This window comes from Polypterus senegalus, chromosome 4 (genome assembly GCF_016835505.1).
Source record: "Polypterus senegalus isolate Bchr_013 chromosome 4, ASM1683550v1, whole genome shotgun sequence".
Classification (NCBI taxonomy): domain Eukaryota; kingdom Metazoa; phylum Chordata; class Cladistia; order Polypteriformes; family Polypteridae; genus Polypterus; species Polypterus senegalus.
The window spans coordinates 180187976-180211612 of NC_053157.1; the positions used below are offsets into that span (position 1 = coordinate 180187976).

At 35.6% G+C, this 23637-nt stretch overlaps 2 protein-coding genes across 4 annotated transcripts in view; one reads left to right on the forward strand and one right to left on the reverse strand.

Annotated features, from left to right (window-relative positions):
• Window positions 1-12956, forward strand: part of mfsd8 (major facilitator superfamily domain containing 8) — a 50401-nt gene extending 37445 nt beyond the window's left edge. The window contains exons 8-12 of one of the 2 annotated variants that reach the window (XM_039751710.1): window positions 1112-1220; window positions 7114-7248; window positions 8045-8148; window positions 10053-10294; window positions 11521-12956. In XM_039751710.1, coding sequence (XP_039607644.1) covers window positions 1112-1220; window positions 7114-7248; window positions 8045-8148; window positions 10053-10294; window positions 11521-11718 — 788 coding nt within the window. In that variant the 3' untranslated portion in view covers window positions 11719-12956. The remainder of the gene's footprint in view (window positions 1-1111; window positions 1221-7113; window positions 7249-8044; window positions 8149-10052; window positions 10295-11520) is intronic. The other variant, XM_039751711.1, reaches the window with a different exon arrangement.
• Window positions 12957-16371: 3415 nt separating this feature from the next.
• Window positions 16372-23637, reverse strand: part of plk4 (polo-like kinase 4 (Drosophila)) — a 38534-nt gene continuing 31268 nt past the window's right edge. For both annotated transcript variants that reach the window (XM_039751713.1, XM_039751712.1), the window contains exons 15-16: window positions 20589-20695; window positions 16372-17088 (exon numbers count right to left, since the gene is read on the reverse strand). In XM_039751713.1, coding sequence (XP_039607647.1) covers window positions 16998-17088; window positions 20589-20695 — 198 coding nt within the window. In that variant the 3' untranslated portion in view covers window positions 16372-16997. The remainder of the gene's footprint in view (window positions 17089-20588; window positions 20696-23637) is intronic.

Sequence of the window (23637 nt, forward strand, 5' to 3'; positions counted from 1 at the left end):
TTTGAGATAATTTTCAAGCAGAAGATTCACTCTTCTATTGATCCCAATTGAGATGTTCAGCTTGCAGGTTTCTTTACTTAATACTTTCAAGACTTTGTTGACAAAAAGAAAGTCTATATAGTACTCTTACTAACACTACCATCATTTCATTTATGAATCAACTGCAGTTTATTCAAAATATTAGAAAAACATTTCAAATCTTACTTTTTTATTTCTCCTGTTTTATCTGTCAGTTTAATTATTTATTAAAGTTTTAATCAATAAGGTACTGCATTGTGCTACAAGTGCAGGATTTAAATTGCAGGTTTAGCTGTCCTGTTACATAGCTATAATATCCTGAGCATCAGATCTGCACTGCGCAACTAGGTCTTACTGCAGTAGGTGGATGTCAGTACTGTGCTCGGTCTCCCTCTCTCTAGCAACATCCATTTGTTTTCTATAATGAGAGCCTGCATTTTTGAGCTGTAATACTCCAGTACTGGTAGAAAAAACAAATTACATTTTGCAGAGCATGAAATTTTTCTGTTAGCTTGGTCATTGTATGCTAAATGGCACACATTGAATAAAGGATGTTCTATTTTCTGACATATATGCAGTTTAAATTGATTTAAACCAAAACCTGCCTTTTGTATTGATAAAAGATTTTGCATAGTAACATAAAGAAGATCATAAACAGAATGACAAGTGAATACAATTGTTTCTAACTTGAAGTTGTGGAAACTTTTAAGTGAATGACACCTATCAACTTTCCATATCATCCCCTTCTTGTTTTTTAGGTTCAATTATTTAAAATTTGCTTTGGACTAATTTAAAGATTGAGAGTAGGGGAGAGAATGAGATTGACAAAACATTCTATAGCTTGATAGTCATTTTGCATTGCTGAATTATCGGGAGGTCATACATGCTCCTGTTCTTTCGTACCAATGTCCAACTACTCTCTTGACATTATTATCTAGCACTAAAGTAGCAAAGCATTCTTAGGATTAGTCCTAATTCATAAATTGTCTTCCATAGAACCCAGAGGCTAATGTGCTCCCAAGTGATAATCTTTAGTGACAGTTTCTAGTTGTTATTGGTAAGTAAAATAATTAGCAGTTTTGTTTTATTTTAGAGCGTATCCAGGCAGGAGAAAACACAGATGGAAATATTGATCATATGGCTGTGTTAACATCAAACATTATTTTTTTTGTTGTTCTCTTCGTGTTTGCAGTGTTTGAAACGTAAGTATCCTTATTTCATATGTAATTGTTCAAAAGTGTAAACCAGCAATTATGAAGCAACATGCAAATATCTACCAAAAAGGTGTGCAAAATAGAGACATAATTTATAGACAATTGAATTCTAATATAAGAGTGCTGAACCAACAGATTACATTAAATAAATGGTTTAAGTTAAAAACTAGGTAAATGTGCAAATTATACTAAACAGTGTGGATTGCCAAGCACACTTGAGTCTGGAAAGCAACTCGGTGCAATTGAACCTGGACAAATGGTCACAAATTGGCAGATGAAATTTAGATAGAATTTAATTTGTACAATTAGGACATTTAAATTATATATGTATATAATAGAGAGAGAGAGTAATTTTATAATGAAGAGGTGTGGAACTGGTATTAATAAATATGACTTATAAGAATGAACTTGTTGCATTTGTAGGGTTGTCACTATTCAAACCAGAAAGTGTACCTAATCGATTAAACAGACTAAATGAAGATTAGGTAGTACATTTTTTTTAAGTGGGAGTTCAATAAGCTTTGTTTAAGCTTTGTAATACATCTGCAAGTCTACATCTGAGATGTCGTAAATAGTTTTGTCTCTCCATATTAGACTAAAGACATAAGGAATATAAAAAAATTCTACACCAATTTGTGGAAATAGAGAGTATTACATAGATGGTTCACCATTGCTTTTTAAGCAAATAAGGACTGTCAGCTTACACCTCTTAAATTATTCCATTGTAGTTTTTGAGGTGTGTTTCAGATCATTGTCTTGTTGCAGGACCCATTCTCTTTTTAACTTCGTTTTTACAGATGGTGTGATGTTTGTTTAAATCCATTCTTCCCTCTACCATTGACATGTTCTCTGTTCCACTGGCTGCAACACAAGCCCAGTGCAAGATCAACTATTAAGCATGGGGGTGGATTGGAGTGGTGTTCTTTTCCTGGAATTAAGCACCTTTTTTTCTCTAAACATACTTTTGCAAATTTTGGCTAAAAAGTTCTGTTTTGACTGTTTCCCAAATGCACCAGGCTTGTTTAGATGTTAATTTGCAAGCTTCAAGTGCTGAATTTTGTGGCCAGGACACAAGGCAGGTTTTCTACTTCTGACTCTACCATGAAAGTCGTATTTGTTCAGGTGTTGCTGCACAGTAGTACAGTGCACCACCACTCTAGTCTGCTAGATCTTCTTGAAGGTCTTTTGCAGTCAAATGGAGGTTCTGCAGTTCTTCCAGAAAGTTTTCTTGGTCTTCTAGACCTCAACTTGACCTCAACCGTTCCTATTAATTGCTAATTCTTAATAACATTTCAAGCTGATGAAACAGCTACCTGAAATCACTTTGCTATCTACTTGTAGCATTCTTCTGCTTTGTGAGGATCAGTTATTTTATTTTTCATGTAGCTTCTTAGAGGAACCCATGGCTGTTGAGTTGGGACAATTTTTGAGGAGTCAGAGAATTTATACAGCTTTGCAATTTGCATCACCTGGAGTTTCCTAACAATGACTGTGAACAAGCCCATAGCCCTAAAGAGCTAATTAAGGTCTGAGACCATAGTGAAAGTTACCTGAGATCGCAAATATCTTGGGGTGCCCAAACTGTTGCGTGGTACGCCTTTCTTTTTCACTGTACAGTTGTACAAAACAAAAATAATACACTAATCTTGCATAAAATGCTGAAAAGAAATGTGTCATCTTTAACCTTATGCCTTTTGCTGATCAGTTAATTTTCTTCTCACTTAACTATTCACAGCAACACACATTTTTTCACAAGGGTGCCCAGACGTTTGCATGCCATTGTACATAGGAAATTAATGGCAGTTTGGGATGAATGGTCTTTGCTTGTAATACTTGTCAATTATGCTGTTTTATTAAAATTTGAGTAAACAACCTTTTCTTTGAAAAATGTATTTAGCCAATTAATTTACACTTAGTAACTTAATATGTTTTCTTTCTTTTATTAATTTTATTGCAATCCATACAAATCATATGGCTTATGATTATATGGTTTGACAGTAAAGTCCATAGTTATTAAATATAGCTGCATTATGTTGAAAATGAGAGTGCATTTATACATTCTGTCAGTTAAACCTAGAAAACATCCCTTAAGGAAGGAGAGTTAGAAGCTATAGTGACCTCATCCAGTTAGTTAAAAAAAAATGGCTCAAGTTTATTTCTTATGAATTATTATTCTTATTCTAAGAAGGTGATATTGACCATGCAGTTTGGATTACATGTCTCAGTGTGTCTCACTAGCACAGTGTGTAGTGGCATGTTTTTTATTTATATTACTTTTCAAAGACTTTTTTATGCTTCAGAAGAATATTGATGAATTTCAGGGTGGAAGAATTTGACAGCTTGATAGGTGGATGTACAGTGCATCCGGAAAGTATTCACTGCGCATCACTTTTTCCACATTTTGTTATATTACAGCCTTATTCCAAAATGGATTAAATTCATTTTTTTCCTCAGAATTCTACACACAACACCCCATAATGACAATGTGAAAAAAGTTTACTTGAGGTTTTTGCAAATTTATTAAAAATAAAAAAACTGAGAAATCACATGTACATAAGTATTCAAAGCCTTTGCTCAATACTTTGTCGATATACAGTGGTGTGAAAACTATTTGCTCCCTTCCTGATTTCTTATTCTTTTGCATGTTTGTCACACAAAATGTTTCTGATCATCAAACACATTTAACCATTAGTCAAATATAACACGAGTAAACACAAAATGCAGTTTTTAAATGATGTTTTTATTATTTAGGGAGAAAGAATCTAAACCTACATGGCCCTGTGTGAAAAGTAATTGCCCCTGAACCTAATAACTGGTTGGGCCACCCTTAGCAGCAATAACTGCAATCAAGCGCTTGCGATAACTTGCAATGAGTCTTTTACAGCTCTGGAGGAATTTTGGCTCACTCATCTTTGCAGAATTGTTGTAATTCAGCTTTATTTGAGGGTTTTCTAGCATGAACCGCCTTTTTAAGGTCATGCCATCGCATCTCAATTGGATTCAGGTCAGGACTTTGACTAGGCCACTCCAAAGTCTTCATTTTGTTTTTCTTCAGCCATTCAGAGGTGGATTTGCTGGTGTGTTTTGGGTCATTGTCCTGTTGCAGCACCCAAGATCGCTTCAGCTTGAGTTGACAAACAGATGGCCGGACATTCTCCTTCAGAATTTTCTGGTAGACAGTAGAATTCATGGTTCCATCTATCACAGCAAGCCTTCCAGGTCCTGAAGCAGCAAAACAACCCCAGACCATCACACTACCACCACCATATTTTACTGTTGGTATGATGTTCTTTTCTGAAATGCTGTGTTCCTTTTACGCCAGATGTAACGGACATTTGCCTTCCAAAAGTTCAACTTTTGTCTCATCAGTCCACAAGGTATTTTCCCAAAAGTCTTGGCAATCATTGAGATGTTTCTTAGCAAAATTGAGACAAGCCCTAATGTTCTTTTTGCTTAACAACGGTTTTGCCTTGGAAATCTGCCATGCAGGCCGTTTTGCCCAGTCTCTTTCTTATGGTGGAGTCGTGAACACTGACCTTAATTGAGGCAAGTGAAGCCTGCAGTTCTTTAGACTTTGTCCTGGGGTCTTTTGTGACCTCTTGGATGAGTCGTCTCTGCACTCTTGGGGTAATTTTGGTCAGTCGGCCACTCCTGGGAAGGTTCACCACTGTTCCATGTTTTTGCCATTTGTGGATAATGGCTCTCACTGTGGTTCGCTGGAGTCCCAAAGCTTTAGAAATGGCTTTATAACCTTTACCAGACTGATAGATCTCAATTACTTCTGTTCTCATTTGTTCCTGAATTTCTTTGGATCTTGGCATGATGTCTAGCTTTTGAGGTGCTTTTGGTCTACTTCTCTGTGTCAGGCAGCTCCTATTTAAGTGATTTCTTGATTGAAACAGGTGTGGCTGTAATCAGGCCTGGGGTGGCTACGGAAATTGAACTCAGGTGTGATACACCACAGTTAGGTTATTTTTAACAAGGGGCAATTACTTTTTCACACAGGGCCATGTAGGTTTGGATTTTTTCTCCCTAAATAATAAAAACCATCATTTAAAAACTGCATTTTGTGTTTACTCGTGTTATATTTGACTAATGGTTAAATGTGTTTGATGATCAGAAACATTTTGTGTGACAAACATGCAAAAGAATAAGAAATCAGGAAGGGAGCAAATAGTTTTTCACACCACTGTACCTTTGGCAGCAATTACAGCCTCAAATCCTTTTAAATATGATGCCACAAGCTTGGCACACCTTTCCTTGGCCAGTTTCGCCCATTCCTCTTTGCAGCACCTCTCAAGCTCCATCAGGTTGGACGGGAAGCGTCAGTGCACAGACATTTTAAGATCTCTCCAAAGATGTTCAATCGGATTCAAGTCTGGGCTCTGACTGGGCCACTCAAGGACATTCACAGAGTTGTCCTGAAGCTACTCCTTTGATATCTTGGCTGTGTACTTTGGGTCGTTGTCCTGCTGAAAGATGAACCATCGCCCCAGTCTGAGGTCAAGAGCGCTCTGGAGCAGGTTTTCATCCAGGATGTCTCTGTACATTGCTGCATTCATCTTTCCCTTTATTCTGACTAGTCTCCCAGTGCTGAAAAACATCCCCATAGCATGATGCTGCCACCACCATGCTTCACTGTAGGGATGGTATTGGCCTGGTGATGAGCGGTGCCTGGTTTCCTCCAAACGCGACGCCTGCCATTCACACCAAAGAGTTCAATCTTTGTCTCATCAGACCAGAGAATTTTGTTTCTCATGGTCTGAGAGTCCTTCAGGTGCCTTTTGGCAAACTCCATGCGGGCTGCCATTTGCCCTTTACTAAGGAGTGGCTTCCGTCTGGCCACTCTACCATACAGGCCTGATTGGTGGATTGCTGCAGAGATGGTTGTCCTTCTGGAAGGTTCTCCTCTCTCCACAGAGGACCTCTGGAGCTCTGACAGAGTGACCATTGGGTTCTTGGTCACCTCCCTGACTAAGGCCCTTCTCCCCCAATATCTCAGTTTAGATGGCTGGCCAGCTGTAGGAAGAGTCCTGGTGGTTTCAAACTTCTTCCACTTACGGATGATGGAGGCCACTGTGCTCATTGGGACCTTCAAAGCAGCAGAAATTTTTCTGTAACCTTCCCCAGATTTGTGCCTCGAGACAATTCTGTCTCTGAGGTCTACAGACAATTCCTTTGACTTCATGCTTTGTTTGTGCTCTGTCACGAACTGTCAACTGTGGGACCTTTATATAGACAGGTGTGTGCCTTTCCAAATCATGTCCAATCAACTGAATTTACCACAGGTGGACTCCAATTAAGCTGCAGAAACATCTCAAGGATGATCAGGGGAAACAGGATGCAGCTGAGCTCAATTCTGAGCTTCATGGCAAAGGCTGTGAATACTTATGTACATGTGCTTTCTCAATTTTTTTATTTTTAATAAATTTGCAAAATTCTCAAGTAAACTTTTTTCACGTTGTCATTATGGAGTGTTGTGTGTAGAATTCTGAGGAAAAAAATGAATTTAATCAATTTTGGAATAAGGCTGTAACATAACAAAATGTGGAAAAAGTGATGCACTGTAAATATAGGAGAAAAATCCTGTGGCTCTGGTATAGCTGATATACCTGCTACTAGCTATAAGGTAATTGTTGCTCACAAATAGTTAACCTGTAAATTTGTATACCCATTCTCCATTATTTGAACCCTTTTAGTGCAGTTACAGTTTTATTGTAGTGTCCAACACAATTCAGGAACCATTCCTGGACAGTTGTGCCCATTGCTGATGGTGATAATCATGCCCTTCTTAAAAGAATTTAATCACAAATTTTTGAAGTGGTCTGCTGTTGTTATAATGTTGCTAATATGATTTAAACTTAATTTCTCCATTTTTAAGGATATCTACTCCATTATCTATGGACATGTATGCCTGGAGCAGGGCTCAGGCTACCTTCTACAATGGCATTATTTTGGCATCAATTGGAGTTGAATCTATATTTGTGTTTTTGGCTGTGAAAATTGTATCCAAAAGGTTAGTATGAATAATTGTGCAACTGACCATTAGATTAATTTTATAAATTGAAGAAACAAAAGAACACAACAGTCAACAGCTTGATAGACCCACAGGACAGTGGCCAAAATAAGCAAGTGTTGCTTTCAGCAGTCAAGAGAAGATTTTGAACAGGTTTGAGAGGTCCAATGGCTGTAAGAAAACCATTGCTAAACTTCTCAAATAAGAAAATTAGGTTTGCCAGGGCCAGTCTCAATGTACTCTGAATTTAAAGCATAGAATAATTAAACAATTGGAGATAAAGATGCTGCACAGCTGTTAAAATGTGCTTGAATCTATTGTCCTTTGAGGCCCCTATCACACAAGCTGTTGACTCTCAGGAGCTTGTCTTCTGATTCTGCTGTGGCTTTGGTTCTGCCAAACTTGTTCTTGTCAGAGTATCCTGTAGTTTCCAAGTCCCTTTTGATGGTGTTGGAAACAATACTCACTGACACCTTGGCAAATTCTCTAAAGTAAAGACCCATCATTCATGCCATTACAATAGTAATATATGGTGCAATGCAAATTGTTCCAAGACTGCTTTTATACAGACAGAGGGTTTGTAATTAATCAACAAAGGTTTGGACACCCCTAAGAATTGTTTCTTTCAGCTTTCATGGCTTCATTGACTTCCATTGCTACAACATACTGTATATATATATATATATATATATGTGTGTTTTATATATAAAATACTCACTGTATCTGTACTAATCTATGGATTTTTCTCAACCGGTTCTTTCAAAGTTTCTAACCAAAGTTTCTGCATTTTATTCAGAACTGGAGACCGTGCCATTCTTCTTGGAGGGCTTTTCATAATTCTTTGTGGATTTTTCATTTTGCTACCTTGGGGAAATACATTTCCCATGTTGCAATGGACAGGTAAAATAAAAATTAAATGGAAGATTATAATAATAGTACTTTAAGTGAAAATGAGCACAGCCTAAGATATAGGAGTTACTAATGTTATCAAACCATACACAATCATGCTAATTCAGCATAATGCACTAGGAATTATTCTTTCTTTGTTTTGAAATCCTATCTTTGTGAACAGAGAAGATAACTAATAAGTGATGTGTTATTTTTTGTGCTGGTGAATTTATTGATTAAAGAAGCTGCTGTACAGTGGCTGCTGAGACCTCAGTAGTTTGCAGCAAAACATGTTATAAACTATTGCGGTTACTGTAATACTTCACTATATACTACAGAAGACATAAATATAAGGCTTACAGAAAAAAAAATGCCATGTTAAGTCATTTCTCTATTTTAAGCAAATCTTCTGACTCTTTTTGTTTAGTTGTTAATTTTTTATTTTCTTTTGAACTGTTATATTTATTGCTTTCAGGTGCTCTGTTGTGCATGGCATTGTGCCGTATAGCATGCAAGACCATTCTGAAATTCTACTGCAGTTAACATAGCACGGATATGCCACAATGGCTAAATTTTGACTTTCTGTTTTTGATATACTTTGTTAATCCCTAAGGGGAAATTGGCATTTTGCATGACCTTTGGGGGTCAAAATGTTACCTTTAATATAGGAAGTTTGCACTATTACCTTAAAATCAACCTTCAATAAAACAAACCCATAGTGTTTCAATATCTGTATGAAGGTATTCTCAGCTATGTGGTCTCTATACTTTGTGTGTGTTGTTTGTTGAATTGACCTTTCTTTTTTATTATTATTGTGGCCTGGTGAGAGTGTGTGTTTGTGGGACTGTACCTTGTGATGGACTGGTGCTTTATCCAGGGTTGGTTCTCACTTTGCATCCACTGCTATCAGGACAGACTCTGAATCCTCGATCTTAAATTGAAAAAGCAGGTTAGAAATGGGCCACTGGGTGCATGAAGATCCTATTGCATTTTAAGAGCAATTATATCTACCTATTCACATTCTGTAGTAGTCTTACAGCTGTATAACTTAAAAATGTAATTTTGTAAATGTCAACACGTTTGATATTTAAACTACTCTTAATAATGTGTGTTTAAAATTGAAAACAATAACAGTAAAACAGTTATGCCAATTCCAAAAAACAGATGAGTTTCAGTGCCTAAAAGTGTAGTTACCAGTAGTGAGCAGCTTATGTGCAAATTGAATCTTGATAAATATTTTCCTTTCTGGCTTAGTTAGATACAACTATTTAACCAACAGGAGTACATTTTAAATAAGAAAATTTGTTGATTTTATTATATCTTAAACCAACCTCACTACTATAAAAATTACCTTAGTTGAAGTAGTAAGAATAATTGCTTCGACTACATTTTTTACTTCCTGTTTATTGTTCATTATACAAAAATCTTGAATTAAATAATATATCCATACTTGCTTATTATTTGCAAATACACCTAGAATAATTAACCAAAACACAAAAGTAAATTTTCATTATATTTACTTTTTTTTCTACTATATTAGAACATGCCATATATAATTTTTTTGGTTCTTTTAAAAAGAGTTTTCAAAATTTGGCAATATAATCCCTTGCCCTTTTAAGACAGAAACTTATTTCCTAATATGGTGTTTTGGGCAAACACTGAATGATTTGCTTTTAGATATTTCTTTAAAGATGACCACAGAGCAGCAATCCTTATGTATCTGTTGTCCCTTGATGATACAGTGATGTGGTATTTTTCAAATGATTTGGCAATACTTTTAAATTCTAAATATATTTTGCTATTTATTTATAAAGTTTCAGTTGAGTCACACAGTAAACATAAATTAAAATAAAAGCCTAATTGCATGGAATTAGAAAATAATGTTGACCTAATTCTTGTTATGCATTTTCTTTCAGATGTTAGGAATGCAACAGGCCTTCAAAGACCCCTTGATGGCATTGTAAAACTGACCCCAAATATGCCAAACAACACAGGTGAATATGTTGGCTGCCCAGTCCGTCAGAAGTGGTGCCTGTACACTCCAGCTGTCCATTTGGCACAGTATCTTACAGCTGATGTACTTATAGGAGTGGGTTATCCAGCCTGTAATGTAATGTCTTATACACTGTATTCTAAAATTTTGGGACCAAAACCTCAGGTGAGCACATTGGTGGCTGTGTGTAAATGCAATGTGGAAACGATTTGACAAAAATGAGTCCGAGGGCTAGAATGTTCATTCGGTCTATTGGTAACTTCCAAAATGCACCAGCATAAAGTATCCTAAATGTTGCATTAGTTGAAAAGGCCGCTTACCTTGTAATATTGCTTATGAATGTCCCTCTGTATACTGTATTTACATTTCAGAAGGACTTTGTTGTACATCTAACATGATGTGTTATAGATTTTGCACATACATGATAGTTTTACCACTCTAGTAGCACATACTGTAGATATCTCTGCAGATGATGGATAATATAAGATAATAGACTAAGTTCAGCTTTATGATTTATCTATGACAATGCCTGTTTGTCCATCTTGAGTGCAGTTTCCATATCCCTAAGTATGTTACTGCCATGATTAATTAAAGATTGAAGTGCTGTCAGGTAGTCTGGGAACACAGTTTTTAATGAGTCAAGCTTCGAACAGCATGTTCATGCAGCTTGAGACTAGAAGAAGATAAATATGTATTCTATATAAAATAAAGACTCAAAATTATTTTAGTTAAAGAGTAAACAAACATTCCTTAGGTTTAATGCATGACTTTATATTCTATTCACCTATAAAAATGTACTCGGTATTTAGAATGGGCACAGGCTTCCTAAAAATAGGTTATTTTATCTCAAGCATAATACTAGTCCAAATTGACACACACATCTTAAAATAGAAGGAGGAGGGCAAAACACTCAGACATTAGACAAAAATAGCACTTAGCTTTTAATGCTGGTTTAACTTTTTGAAAGAAATAGTTGTTAAAGCACCACATGAACATCATCAAACAAGAGTCTCTGGTACAACAGGAGGCAGTTCTCTTGTCTATATCTCGCTCGGATTTTATTTCTCTAGTTGAGTCCAGGTGGCTTGGCTTACAAATATACTGTAAGCTTAAGCTTCATGTCTGCTTAAATTTTGATTGCATTGTCTGGTGTTTTTGTTTTGTCTTAAAACGATCTTTACATATAAAATAAAATTATGTTGGGGGTAAGAGTATTGGTAGTTATTGACTTCAACCATTTGTATAACTACATTTAAAAATTTTAAACCTGTAACATGAACCTGACAGTTTTTTTGATTTTTAGCGCTAGAATGAAGTGTTTCGGAAGGTCTGCTGTTTGCACATAAAATAACACTTTAATGCTCAACATACACTTTTGTTTCTTTGAACAGGGTGTCTACATGGGATGGCTAACAGCATCAGGAAGTGGTGCTCGGACAGTTGGGCCTGTATTTGTAAGTCAGGTTTACACAAACTTGGGACCACGGTGGGCCTTCAGTATCATTTGTGTGCTCGTTGGAGCAACTGCTGCCTTTCTTTGTGCCACTTACAAAAGACTGATTGCCTTCTCAGTCAAGTATGGACGGTAGAATAATGAACTGGATGTACTTGAAGCTATTTTATGAAGCACTTTTATGAAGACCAGATCAGAGCAACTGGTTTGTAGACTGTGATATAATTTTACTTTTAAGTCACTTTATCTTTTATATTTACTAAGTGGTTGTTTCTGTCCAAAAAATAACTACATGCATCATACCTGTGATTTGTTTTTCATATTTTCATTAATCTCTGCATTGTGCATAGTATATAACTGAGATCTTATGCATTAGGTAGTGAACCTAAATATTTACTCACTTAAATTGAAGCAAAACATACATTGTCTCCTGGTGATGCATACCTATGCAGTAAAAGAGTAAACTTAACCTTAGCATAAGCTGGAACACAGTGAAGAAATGTTCAAAACAAGTATATTGCACATTCAAATTCCTCATCTTAATACCTTAACTTTTTGTTTTATATTAGCACATTAAATTATCATGAATCTTTAGAACTTTTATGTAATGTACAGTATGTACATCCTTGCTGTTTTTTTAGAATCCTGTATTTCAAATTTCTTTTCACTGCTGGTCAGCCCTTGTACGTCTCCTCTTTCAATCCTGGTTTTGTTTTTGGTTCTTTTGCCAAATTTACCTTCTTCACTGATAGCGTTGCATACCACTGATAAAAGACTGGAATCATTTGTACATAGTACAAAGCACTTTCAAGAGTAACTGAGTATCCTGATAAATATTACTTATAAAGGCTTTAAGGTTTCTGCTTCTATATTATCACAGTTTGAGATCTCAGATAAGCAAAACTACACTAAACAAAACAACACAAACTAATGTGGTGTTCTTACATTCAGGATGCTCAGTTCTTTAAAGTAGTACCTCATATTTGACAATTTCAGGTCACTTTCACAGTAATAATTGTCATTAGACTCTTAGCAATCATGGCCGAAGTGATCACCCACAAACACATTATTTTTTTTTTTACATTATTGATATGTGGCTACTCGAGAACAGCTCTCTTGTAGCCAGCAGTATAAACGTCATTCAGTTATAGGCAGGACCATTTTGCTAGATCACTATTTTCCACAGATTTTAGTATTATCTTGTTCAACCATATCTGTAAGTAAGTAAAACGTAATCAACAATGAAAAGGACACTTGGACTGCTTTTTAACAGTTGGTTGTTATGTATCCATGATATAACTTTTACCAGCATTGTCCATCATTACCTCTGTAAAGTAATCACCAAATAAAGAGAATGGGTCGTATTTTTTCATATTTCTGTGGAAAGTTTGATTTCTTTTAACATGCTTTGTTGATCTTAACTTCAAGTGAATGTCCTTTGGACAGATGAGACAAACTGGAACTTTTTGGCAAGTCACATCAGATCTCTGTCCACAGATGAAACAACAAAGCTTTCAAAGAAAAGAACAGCATACCTACACATAGATGAGTCTTGGTTATGTTTTACGGATGCTTTGCAGTGTCTGGCATGGGGTGCCTTGAGTCTGAGCAGGGAACAATGAATTCTCAAGACTATCAACACATTCTGTAGGAAAACATACTGCTCAGTGTCAGAAAGCTGTTTCAGGCACAGGTCATGGACCCTCCAACAGCATAATGACCCAAAACATCCAAGAATGGCTAAGAACAAAACACTGGACTAATCTAAAGTGGCATTCAATGAGCTCTGATTTGAATCCTATGGAGTGTCTATGGAAAGAACTGAAACATGCAGTCTGGAGAAGGCATCCTACAAACCTGACACAGCTGGAGCACTTTACTCAGGAAGAGTGGGCCATACTACTTGTTGACAAGTTCAGAAGTCTCACTGAGAGCTCCAGGAATCGTTTGTCAGCAGTGATTGCCATCTCTAAAGGTTGTGAAACACAATATTATGTTAAGGGTCCTCACTACTTTTCATTTGTTATATTATTTGAGATATTCTGTTGAATCAAAACTCTAATGCAAAGTTGGGTTTTTGTTAAATACAGAGTAAACAATGATGGGTGTCCATTGCTTTTGTCAGTTTCATGTTATTTTAGAGACAATTGGGGGTGGTTCTTTTTTTTTGTGAAGGGGTACAACTAAATTTGTCCATGTCTGTAATTTTCTCCAGCATCTCACCGGCTGGTGTTTTTATATTTCTTACCTCCTTAGCCATCTGACCATAGCATTGAACTTATATTTTTATAATCATTAGAGACCTAAAAAAATAACTTTAGAAATTTAATAAATGCTTATGGACTACAATTTTTTTCTACTTGCTTGTTTATCTGTATTACATGCTCATTTTTTTTATCTTATTAATTTATTTTTCTTAACTTCGTGTAAAGAACTTTGAGCTACATGTGACATCGGAATAAATGTGGTGGTGGTGTTGTTGGGGGGTGGGGTTTGGGTCAAATTAAACAAACTGGAGATCCTCCTATCCTATCAGGGACATGGGGGAATCAGGATGAAAATATGGCATTGGGGTGTTGCTCAAAAGAGAAATAGACCAAGAAATGAAACTGAAAACCTCAAGTTTGTTAAAACTAAAACAGTCTTGTCGAGATGTGCAGGAACACTGACTCAGTACACCAGGAATGTGCCTTGAGCGCGGGACAAGCATTGTGTTGATGAAAGGTATTAGCATTAATGGGAATCGGCATGACAGATTTACTTGTTTTGCTAATAATGTCATTTTTTTAATAGCTTGTTTTACTCCGTTCCATTCTGTAACAAACACCATCATTGTACTTGCATATTTTAACTATTAGAGTTTTTGGTGTCACAATGTGAATCAGAGGTGGAATTGAACTAGCGACCATTCATGTTTTGGGGGTCATCTCATTGTTGCCCCTCTAGTGCACCTGTTGTTAATTTCATTAACACCAAAGCAGCTGAAACTGAACAACCCCCTCTGCTACCTATCTGACCAGATCAACAGCCCAAAAGTTTCACTGACTTGATGCTATACTCTGATTAAAAAGTGTTCCTTTAATTTTTTGAGCAGTATATTTTTGCTATAAAGTCACAAAAATGTATTTTCTTAATAGCTCACTTTTATCATAGCAAATATTTAAATAACACCTTCAGCCTTTAAGCATAAGCTCAGAAAAAGAATATGAAACTCAATAGAACAAACGTGGCAGATAATAAAGTAGGGCCCCTTTGTGTCACATGCTAGGGGTCCAAATTCAACACCTTATAGTTTTCTTCACACATAGACACATGGGATAAGTTTCCAAAGTAGTGGGCTAATGTTCCACACACCTCATCTCTCTGAGTAGTACTGTGTGCATTATTTTAGATTTCATGTCAGATGCTCTTCTCACTTTTTGGAAAGCTGCATACTGCATCAAGTTGCCCATGGACAAAATGTGTCCGACTTCTCTAATATTTTTCCATGAGACAAATGCAGGTTTCTCAGGAAACTGTCTTTGAGACATGCCCTTCTTGGTATCAAGGTGTAATCGTATTTACATGCTAGTGATTCATCTACACGTCTACTGTGGGCTCTTTGTTTTGTACATTTGCAGCTTCATAATATCATTTTGCCTTTCATCGTTCATTTTCTCAAGCTTGACACACCTCTCTCTACAGCGTTTTTTTTTTACACATCTTTATTTTCATTATCATTGATAGCTTGATGGCTTGGTTGGAGTGATAATTTGGAAGCTCTTTTTCCATTAACTGTGGCTATTGGATGAACAGCTACTGGCTTATAGTATTAGCTGTTCAACATTCCACAGTGGAAACATTTTATATACAGGGTGAGCACAAGTAGGTTTACAGTTGTTTGTATGGAAAGACATGCAGGTTATGATTATTACAATAGTTTTATTAAACTCAAAAGAATGTCACAGTGCACTTAGGTGCTCAAACTGCCAGCCCCGCACACTCACAACTGTAAACCCACTTTTGCCCACCCCTGTAAAATGCATTTGGAGTCTTGTGTACAAGACAGAGCCAGTACTAGACAAACAGAAAAACTTAAAAACCATGGCAGAAAGGAAGGGAGCGTTTCTGTCCTGAATGACTTGGATTACTCCTTTTGATTTTTAAACCGACTTTCATAGCAAGTTAAACCGGGTCCATCCTCTGCCATGTTTGCTTTTGAAGAAATTCTGCAATGATCCAGAGTCGAGTCGTAGCTGGAGTAGTACTAGGGTGTTGTACCATGTTAGCCATAATGTAGTGAGTAGTAAAGCAGAATGACACCTTTCATTTGCCTAACTAAAAATGCAGAAAATAAAACAAGTTCCAGAAATTCAATACCTGGGTGGTATTGGCTGGTATACAAAAACGGCCAATGTCAAACTGATACAAAAATAATAAACAAAGACAGCAAATGAAAACCTCCAAATTTTCTATTAATAATGAAAATCCAATTTTAAAAAGTGCTATTATGCCAAATGGGTGCATTTCAGTGAAAAGAAAACAACATATAGTAGCAAGCCTACTCTGAATGCAAATTACTGGGACACTAATAAAGAATTTTAATTACAGCTGTAAACATTCCTAAGTTTGGTCTACTTGTGTTAAAACACACACTCACACTACAACGTAAGAATACACAAAGCATTAAAAATGGAACTATTATTCCTATAAAGACAATTTTCATAATTTTTGATTCTGCTTTTGCATTAAGCATACATCATGTGAAATTAGGAAAATAATTTTAAAAATTGCAAGTAAACATGCAAACTTGTTGACAATGTTTATTGGAATTTGACCCATATATTCTCACGAGGCTGTAGAAATGAACTCGTGCGTAATAAACATAAATGTAGAGCGGAGGGAAGCTCAGACCCACTTCCTGGCATGTTCATCATTATTGCACCGGAGGTCTTACTCACTGAACATCGAATTCAAGTAGCTGCTTTTCACTTGTAAAGTTAATTAACATGAAGTTAACACTAAGGAGCCAATTATTTTAATGAATATATCAGTCAGTGATTAAAAACTCAGATGTAATGAAGACCAGCAGAGCTGGTGGCGCAAAGACAACAGGATTTCTTGATTAAGAGGTTTTTTTTAAAAAAATAAATAATCCAACATTTCATAACTGTTGAAGACTTAAAACTTCTACCCTTGATGGACCATAAAAAAATAACAAAAAATTCCTCTTATACATTATTTGAAAGAAATGTACAATATACATGTGAAATATTTACAAACATACATACATACATACATAGAAATATATATAGTGTTAACGCAGATTTACAAAGAGAGTTCTCCTTTACAATGCAGGCCAGTAACCCAAGTGTGAATAGTTCTTTGACACTGAAGAGCACAGTGGTGTAAACAAAGGAGAAATCCACATTAATGCTAGCTTGTACGATTAAGCAGTTGTTCAATGGCAGGGGTTATGCAGCCGACCTTTTCTTCCAAATATTTAGGAATAAAGTCTTGCTTATAACTGTGGGGAAACAAAACACAAAAACAATTTGTTAAAAGTGGCAAAATAGTTCACATCCCACTACACACAATAAAACCATGTATACACCCATCTGCCAAAAAAAAAAAACACACACTTCTTAGCTTAGCTTTTTACTTAAAAGCATGAAGCGGAACTATTAATTGTGATGAATGATTTGTTAAATTCTAGAAATGTGTGTGTATATATATATCTACACACATACATTTGTAAGGGCTCTAGTGACTGTAATTATACCATCACTCCAGGTGGTGGTACTGTGTTTTAATCTCTCTGACTCGACCAGATGAGAGCTGTAACACCTCTGATATCACTTCCAGTGTCTTTCCACCGGATTCCACCTCTAGCTGCTGGGAGAACTGAAAACTGGCAACTCCGCCATCTTTGCCAATTCTATCTTGAAATCTTGTGTGAAAAGACCTTTTGACTGTTTTCATTGCAGACCAAGTATGCAGGATGCTGGGCATATATGCGTGTGTGTGTGTGTATATATATATATATATATATATATTATATATACCTGCCAAATAATACAAAGTGTACAGGAAACACATTTCACCTTAAGTGGGGCCCATCAGGTGAGCACACCTTTGCTTGCCCTTGCAGGGAGCGAATCTCAGCCGCCTGTGACAAAGCATCAGTCACTGTGCCACAGCGGCTGGTTTGCTTACTCCGATCTACACCCTGTCAAGTATTACATATATAGGTCTGATCGCAATCTGTTTATTTGGGTGGTCCCCTACCAGGTATGCAGAAAATCATTTACTTTGTTGTATAATTTCTAAAAATGCATTCTAATAAAAGACAGCCCCTGCTAAACACATTTCAGCTCTACCTACTTACTACACATAATGCATCATTAGGTGGATATTGTGCCTGCTTAAATAATAACGAATAATGTCATTAATTCTTTATAAGCTAGTGATTGGAGGCATTTTGTCTAACTGAGAAAGTATCGCTTTATATTTAAGTGTTTGTCGCCATATAATCATGAAATCAAACACACATTTATTCTGTTTGAAAGAGTATCATTTAGATCATTAACTCTGTTAAGCAAGTGTTACCTGGTTGGTGACCACCCAAATAATCAGACAGCCATCACACTTATGGAGATATCCTATATTTTACATTGTGTGTGTGTGTATAATATATATTATACTGGATAATATGTAATATATATATTTTTTTATGAAGAGCTTCAATTTGTTAGTTAATTGTTTTGTGCTGATATATTGCAATAGCAAAATGTTCTTTTGTTTCACATTATAGCAGGTGTCACATATTGCTATAATAACTGTTACTTTTCCCCTCAGCCTATACCAACTGTTTGTCATCGCTGTGTATAGGTTTATGTACAGTATACAGGCATGTATGTGGTATCATGCAAAAGTGTTGTGGCAGCTAAGAAAATCCTCCTTAAAACAAGCAGTGCGGACATTCCGTGTGAACTTGGTCATGAACACCTTAAATAACATTAGAATAAATGAAAAGTAAAAAGAATCTGCATTTTCCAAAAACCTTTTGCTATCTTGTGAAATGGCTAGAACATCATATATTTGGTTCCCAGACCTCTCTAGACGCACCATGTATTTGTTAAATTCTACTAAAAGCACACCTGATTCCAATTAATGAGCTAACAATTGACCAAACCAAAAATGGGTGTATTGATTGGTATTCACAAATACTGGAGTGTCTCAGCAAAAGGTTTAGAAAGAGACACTTTGACGTACATAAAATCATAGCTTTGTACCAACAAACCACAGTCAGTGAGCAACCGTACACCAGACTAGAGTTTCAGGATGTAGTGTTCAAATTGTCAAAGTAAGAAGACAGAAAAAGCCATGGAAGACCCCAAACACTATCTACACTTGATTAGCAACACTCAAAAGATCTTCTCATTAAAGTACAGAATTATTGCCTTTCTGCTAGAATGGTTCCTTAATTGTTACTCCGGCTACACAACCATTTTTAAGACTTATTTTCACGGTTTAAGTGTGTACTCTGGTGCCAGATGACTGAGCACTTAGAATTTTAGATACGAATGGAAATCAGATATTGGAAAAATAAACTTGTTACTCTGTTTTAATCATAGTTTAATCCAACTGAAAACTGTCCATTGTACACATTCATGTCAACTCAAGATTATCCAAAATGTATCTGGATTAAGCTTCTAATTGTGAATGTTGTCATCAAACACCTACCTCACTTTCATAGCTTTTGGATTAACACATTTTTGCCTGCGTGTTACTACTGAAGGTCATTAAAATTAAATACATTTCAGGGAAACTCATTGGATTACTGACTTTGACAGTATTCCATAATTAACTTCCAAAATGTCCACTCAGTGGAATTCTTTCAAGATGTGAACTCTCTTTAGACTATGGACATCTGCATTATATTGTGAATTTGAAATTTTGATTTACAAACTACAGCTTCAGCGACACGAAGTCCAGATATGTACTGAAATAGTGTAGCGTGCAATAACTCCGCAGCTTATGCCATCTTCCAGCAATGTTCTGGGATTGACTGTCATGCCACTATATTGCATTACATTTACAAAGTAAAACTAATTTACTGTAACTAAAATTGCACGTTACTTCTGGTATGTAGTGTGGCCTGTTGATTCGGGTGGCAGACTATAAATCCTAATTGTGCCATTTTAAATAACTTGCCATTACTCGAGAAATAGAAATGTGGAAGCAATTGCAGTGTGCCCTTTGATATTTGTAGGTCACTTCTATCCAACGTGTCAGTGAAATAAAAATTTAAGTAAATTAACTCTATTAACTGAATTTTATTTGAGAACCTCCTCTTCACCCTCATTAATTTGTCAAGAGTTCTGTCTTTAATTGAAAAAGTCAGTCTTAAGTAAATGTGTTTATGATGTTTCTCCAGAAGTATCTATTTAACAATATTTTAGCAAAAAATGTATGTTTTACCTGTTGTAAACAAATTACTGTGGATTAGATTACATGAGTAACGTGAATTCCCCTCCCCTGATGCTTTTAATGTCTTTGTCATTGTACAGCATTGGCATTGTACTATATCATAGACATTATTGCAGTTCTCCATGAAAAAGTTAAATTAATTTTTCTTGAACATTACAAGAAACACATGGGGCAAGTACCGTAATTTTTTTTGGGTGGAATATTCCTTTAATAAAAGAGGGCTTGAAAAGTATAATGGCAAAAATAAGGCTTCTTGTTTCCCTATATAGATCACTTGACACCGTGATGAAGAAATGGACAGGGAGAAAATAAAACCACAAAAATAATTGCTTTTATCTTTTTCTTCTAATGTTTGGCAGCAGGAAAACCCCTTCAAAAAACACCCACACTCTAAGACTTACTAACTTCAAATAATTACCATTTATGTGCAAACTATATAAAAGCAATTTATTAATTACAGACCAATAAGTTAATTGTTGTGATGTATTTTAAAAAAACAAGATAATACAAAGACAGATTATATTTTGCACATACCTTGTTACATGACCTTGAGGAGTAGTGTAAGTGATGCAAGAACTGTCTAATGGAACCATCAGCTGAGAGCCATCATTAAACTTCATCCAGACATTTCCATTTGACAACTAAAGGAGAAGAGAGGTTATAGATTACTTTAAACATGACCAATCCACAAATTAACAGAGATACTGGTTTAAATGTTATCCATCTAAAAAGAAAGATGGTACAGGCTAACAAAGTCTTTCCAGTAATTTTTAAAATACAGTTAATTCTTCACACACTTGTGTAATCAGCAACCTTGAAGTATTTTGTTTACTAAAATTGTATAGAAAATGTATAGCATAAAACACAGTGTCGATTTACTTTGAGTTCACAAACTGTGGAAAATACTAGCTGCCCAGTGGGAAATTCAATTTGAAAACCAATTTCCAGTAGCATTATAGGACTTTCTACAATAGAATAAAACACTAATGTCTTAGTGTGTGTGTGTGTGTGTGTGTGTGTGTGTGTGTGTGTGTGTGTGTGTAGGGGTATGCCTATCCCTCTAAGCAACCACATTAGTTAGTTTGGCTTTGGTGAGGCAGTGGTAGGGGATGATGACACAATACTTTAGGAGAGCAAAGTTTAATTTCTGACGGTGAAAATTTTTCTCTTTTTTTTTTCCTCCTACCAACAAATGAGCATTTCAACAACAAAGTAAATACTTTACTGACTGATGTTGGGTCAATAAATACCAAAGAGGTGCAACACGATTTGCCTTCAAAGATGTAAAGTATTCACAAGAATAGAAATGATGTGTTCTAAACAGGTAATTTAGGGGTCTGTCCTCTATTGGCAATAGTCAAAAAGCAGACAGGAGGCAAGCAATGCACCTCAAAACCAAGAGTCCGAGAAGCAGGTGTAGAGAGGAATGCGTAGCTAGTTTGGAAATAAAATGTGCTAACCAGATTCACCGAGTTGTAACATTAACACTGACATTTTGCCACATTTCATAGTATAAAATAAATAAAAATAATAATTCAGCCAGAAGAGGTGCCTGGTGATTGCATTGTATTTGGAACAAAGCAATACCAACCTAATATTTTCTTTGTTTATTATTTCTATTTTTACAAAACAAATTAAAAATTTATCTTTGTGCATTCCACACAAACACTAGTATTCAAGTGCAACCCTGTGCTCTTTCCAAAACTCAAATTGGAAATGAATGCAAACAGAATAAAATAGGAAGGAATGCCATCACAAATGCTAACTCTGAAAAATCTCTTGGCACAGACCAGGATTAGATCTGTTCAGCACCCATAAATATTGTTCTGGAGATGAAGGTTAACTTGCTTTGCTAAGCATCATACATAAACAAGGATATTTTAGAAATTACACTAGTAGGAAATGATTTGCCAAATATGAACATTTTTCTAATTTTTAAATAAACAAACTGTGTAAGCCGTTCAGCATTTCACTATTCTATATCATAATGATTTTCTTTGGTACTTTGTTTTCAAACATACCCATGTCTCCCACCCCTTATTTACCACCTTAACACCACTTTACTCCTGGCCAGCTAAACTGGGTCAGGGCTTCTTTCCAGCATAGTTAATGAAGGTGGAAACTTAACTCAAATGTTATACTCTATATTTACTTACTTCTTACCTAGTAGACAGCACCAATGGTTTCTACAAACTACTTATTATTTATAGTCTGAAAGTTCATTAATTCAGCATCTGCTTATGAAGATGACATCCTCAACTACTTACTTCAAAAGATTCAGGAAAGTCCATTCATGGGCAGTTTTTACAGCTTGATGAGGACTTAAAGATGACAATACCAACTAAAAAGTAATTTTGTATCCATAACTATCATTACCTGTCATTAAAACAAGGGGATTGGGTACATTTGAAGTACAAGTCCCTTGCTTTTAGCCAAAGCAAATGCAAATGAGGTCTACATGACACAATCAAAAAAAAAAAAAAATTATATATATATTTAATGTGAAACTGTTGTAGCAGGCAGATTGTTTTTAAAGCCTAGTGTATACAGTTATGTACTCATGATCAAAGAGCTTTACAGTGCTTACCATGCAATGCATGTAACACTTGTAGGGGAAGATGTTAACATAAAGTAAGTCAAGTCAATGTAAGTGAAAAGTGTTATGGGCATTGTGCAATATATGCATCTTTGCTTATTGTAAAGATATTGCCCTTTATTCTTCAGCACTGGTAAAAGGCAAGAAACGAAACTACTATCAATTTAAAAATGGGAACTGGGCAACCATGCTGCTCATAAATTTTCTTAAAAACAAACAAAAAAAATCAAAAGTCTTTTAGCGAATGTGGAGAATTTATCATGACTTAGATTCAGAAGCTCACTGTAATGAAGCAAAAAAAAAACCCCACCACTAAAGCAATTTTGAACACGGTGTACTTCATTCTTCCAAGTTCTAGCATCAAATTTTCTTTTGCTAGGCACTGATTTCCAAGACTGATGTCATCCTCTGATATTTATGGTTTTTTGGTCTTACCTGAACTTAAAATCTATACTAGAGTCCATTTATTTAATCCACTGAAGAAAATATAACAAATAATTCCAAATACATTAAACCATCGATAACCGCCGACACTACACTAGCTCAATGGTAGGCAAGATCCAAGGGCAAATATCAAAGCTCATACAACAACTGGAAAGACACCATTCAAGATCAACCATGTACTATTTTTGAAAATAGTATTTGATTAAACACAAAGGTTGTGGTTTACTAGTTTTCATAATCTTGTTAAAAATGTTAATCATAATCATGTTAAAATGGTGCTTAATTTTACATATATACAAAACTTTTAATATTAGAAAAACTATTACAGGTATTTAATATTGTTTCAATGTTTTTTTTTTCTTTCTGTATTTAGTTTACCAATCGCATTATTCATAACGTCAAACAATTACATTTCAAGATCTTAAACAAGACCAGGTTTTGCTGATCAGTGCAACAAACAAAATGCTTATTTTAAGTAAATTGGAAACCAGTTCATTCAACAGTTTGGTCTTTGTTCTAGAAACTGTTACACTTATTTTTATG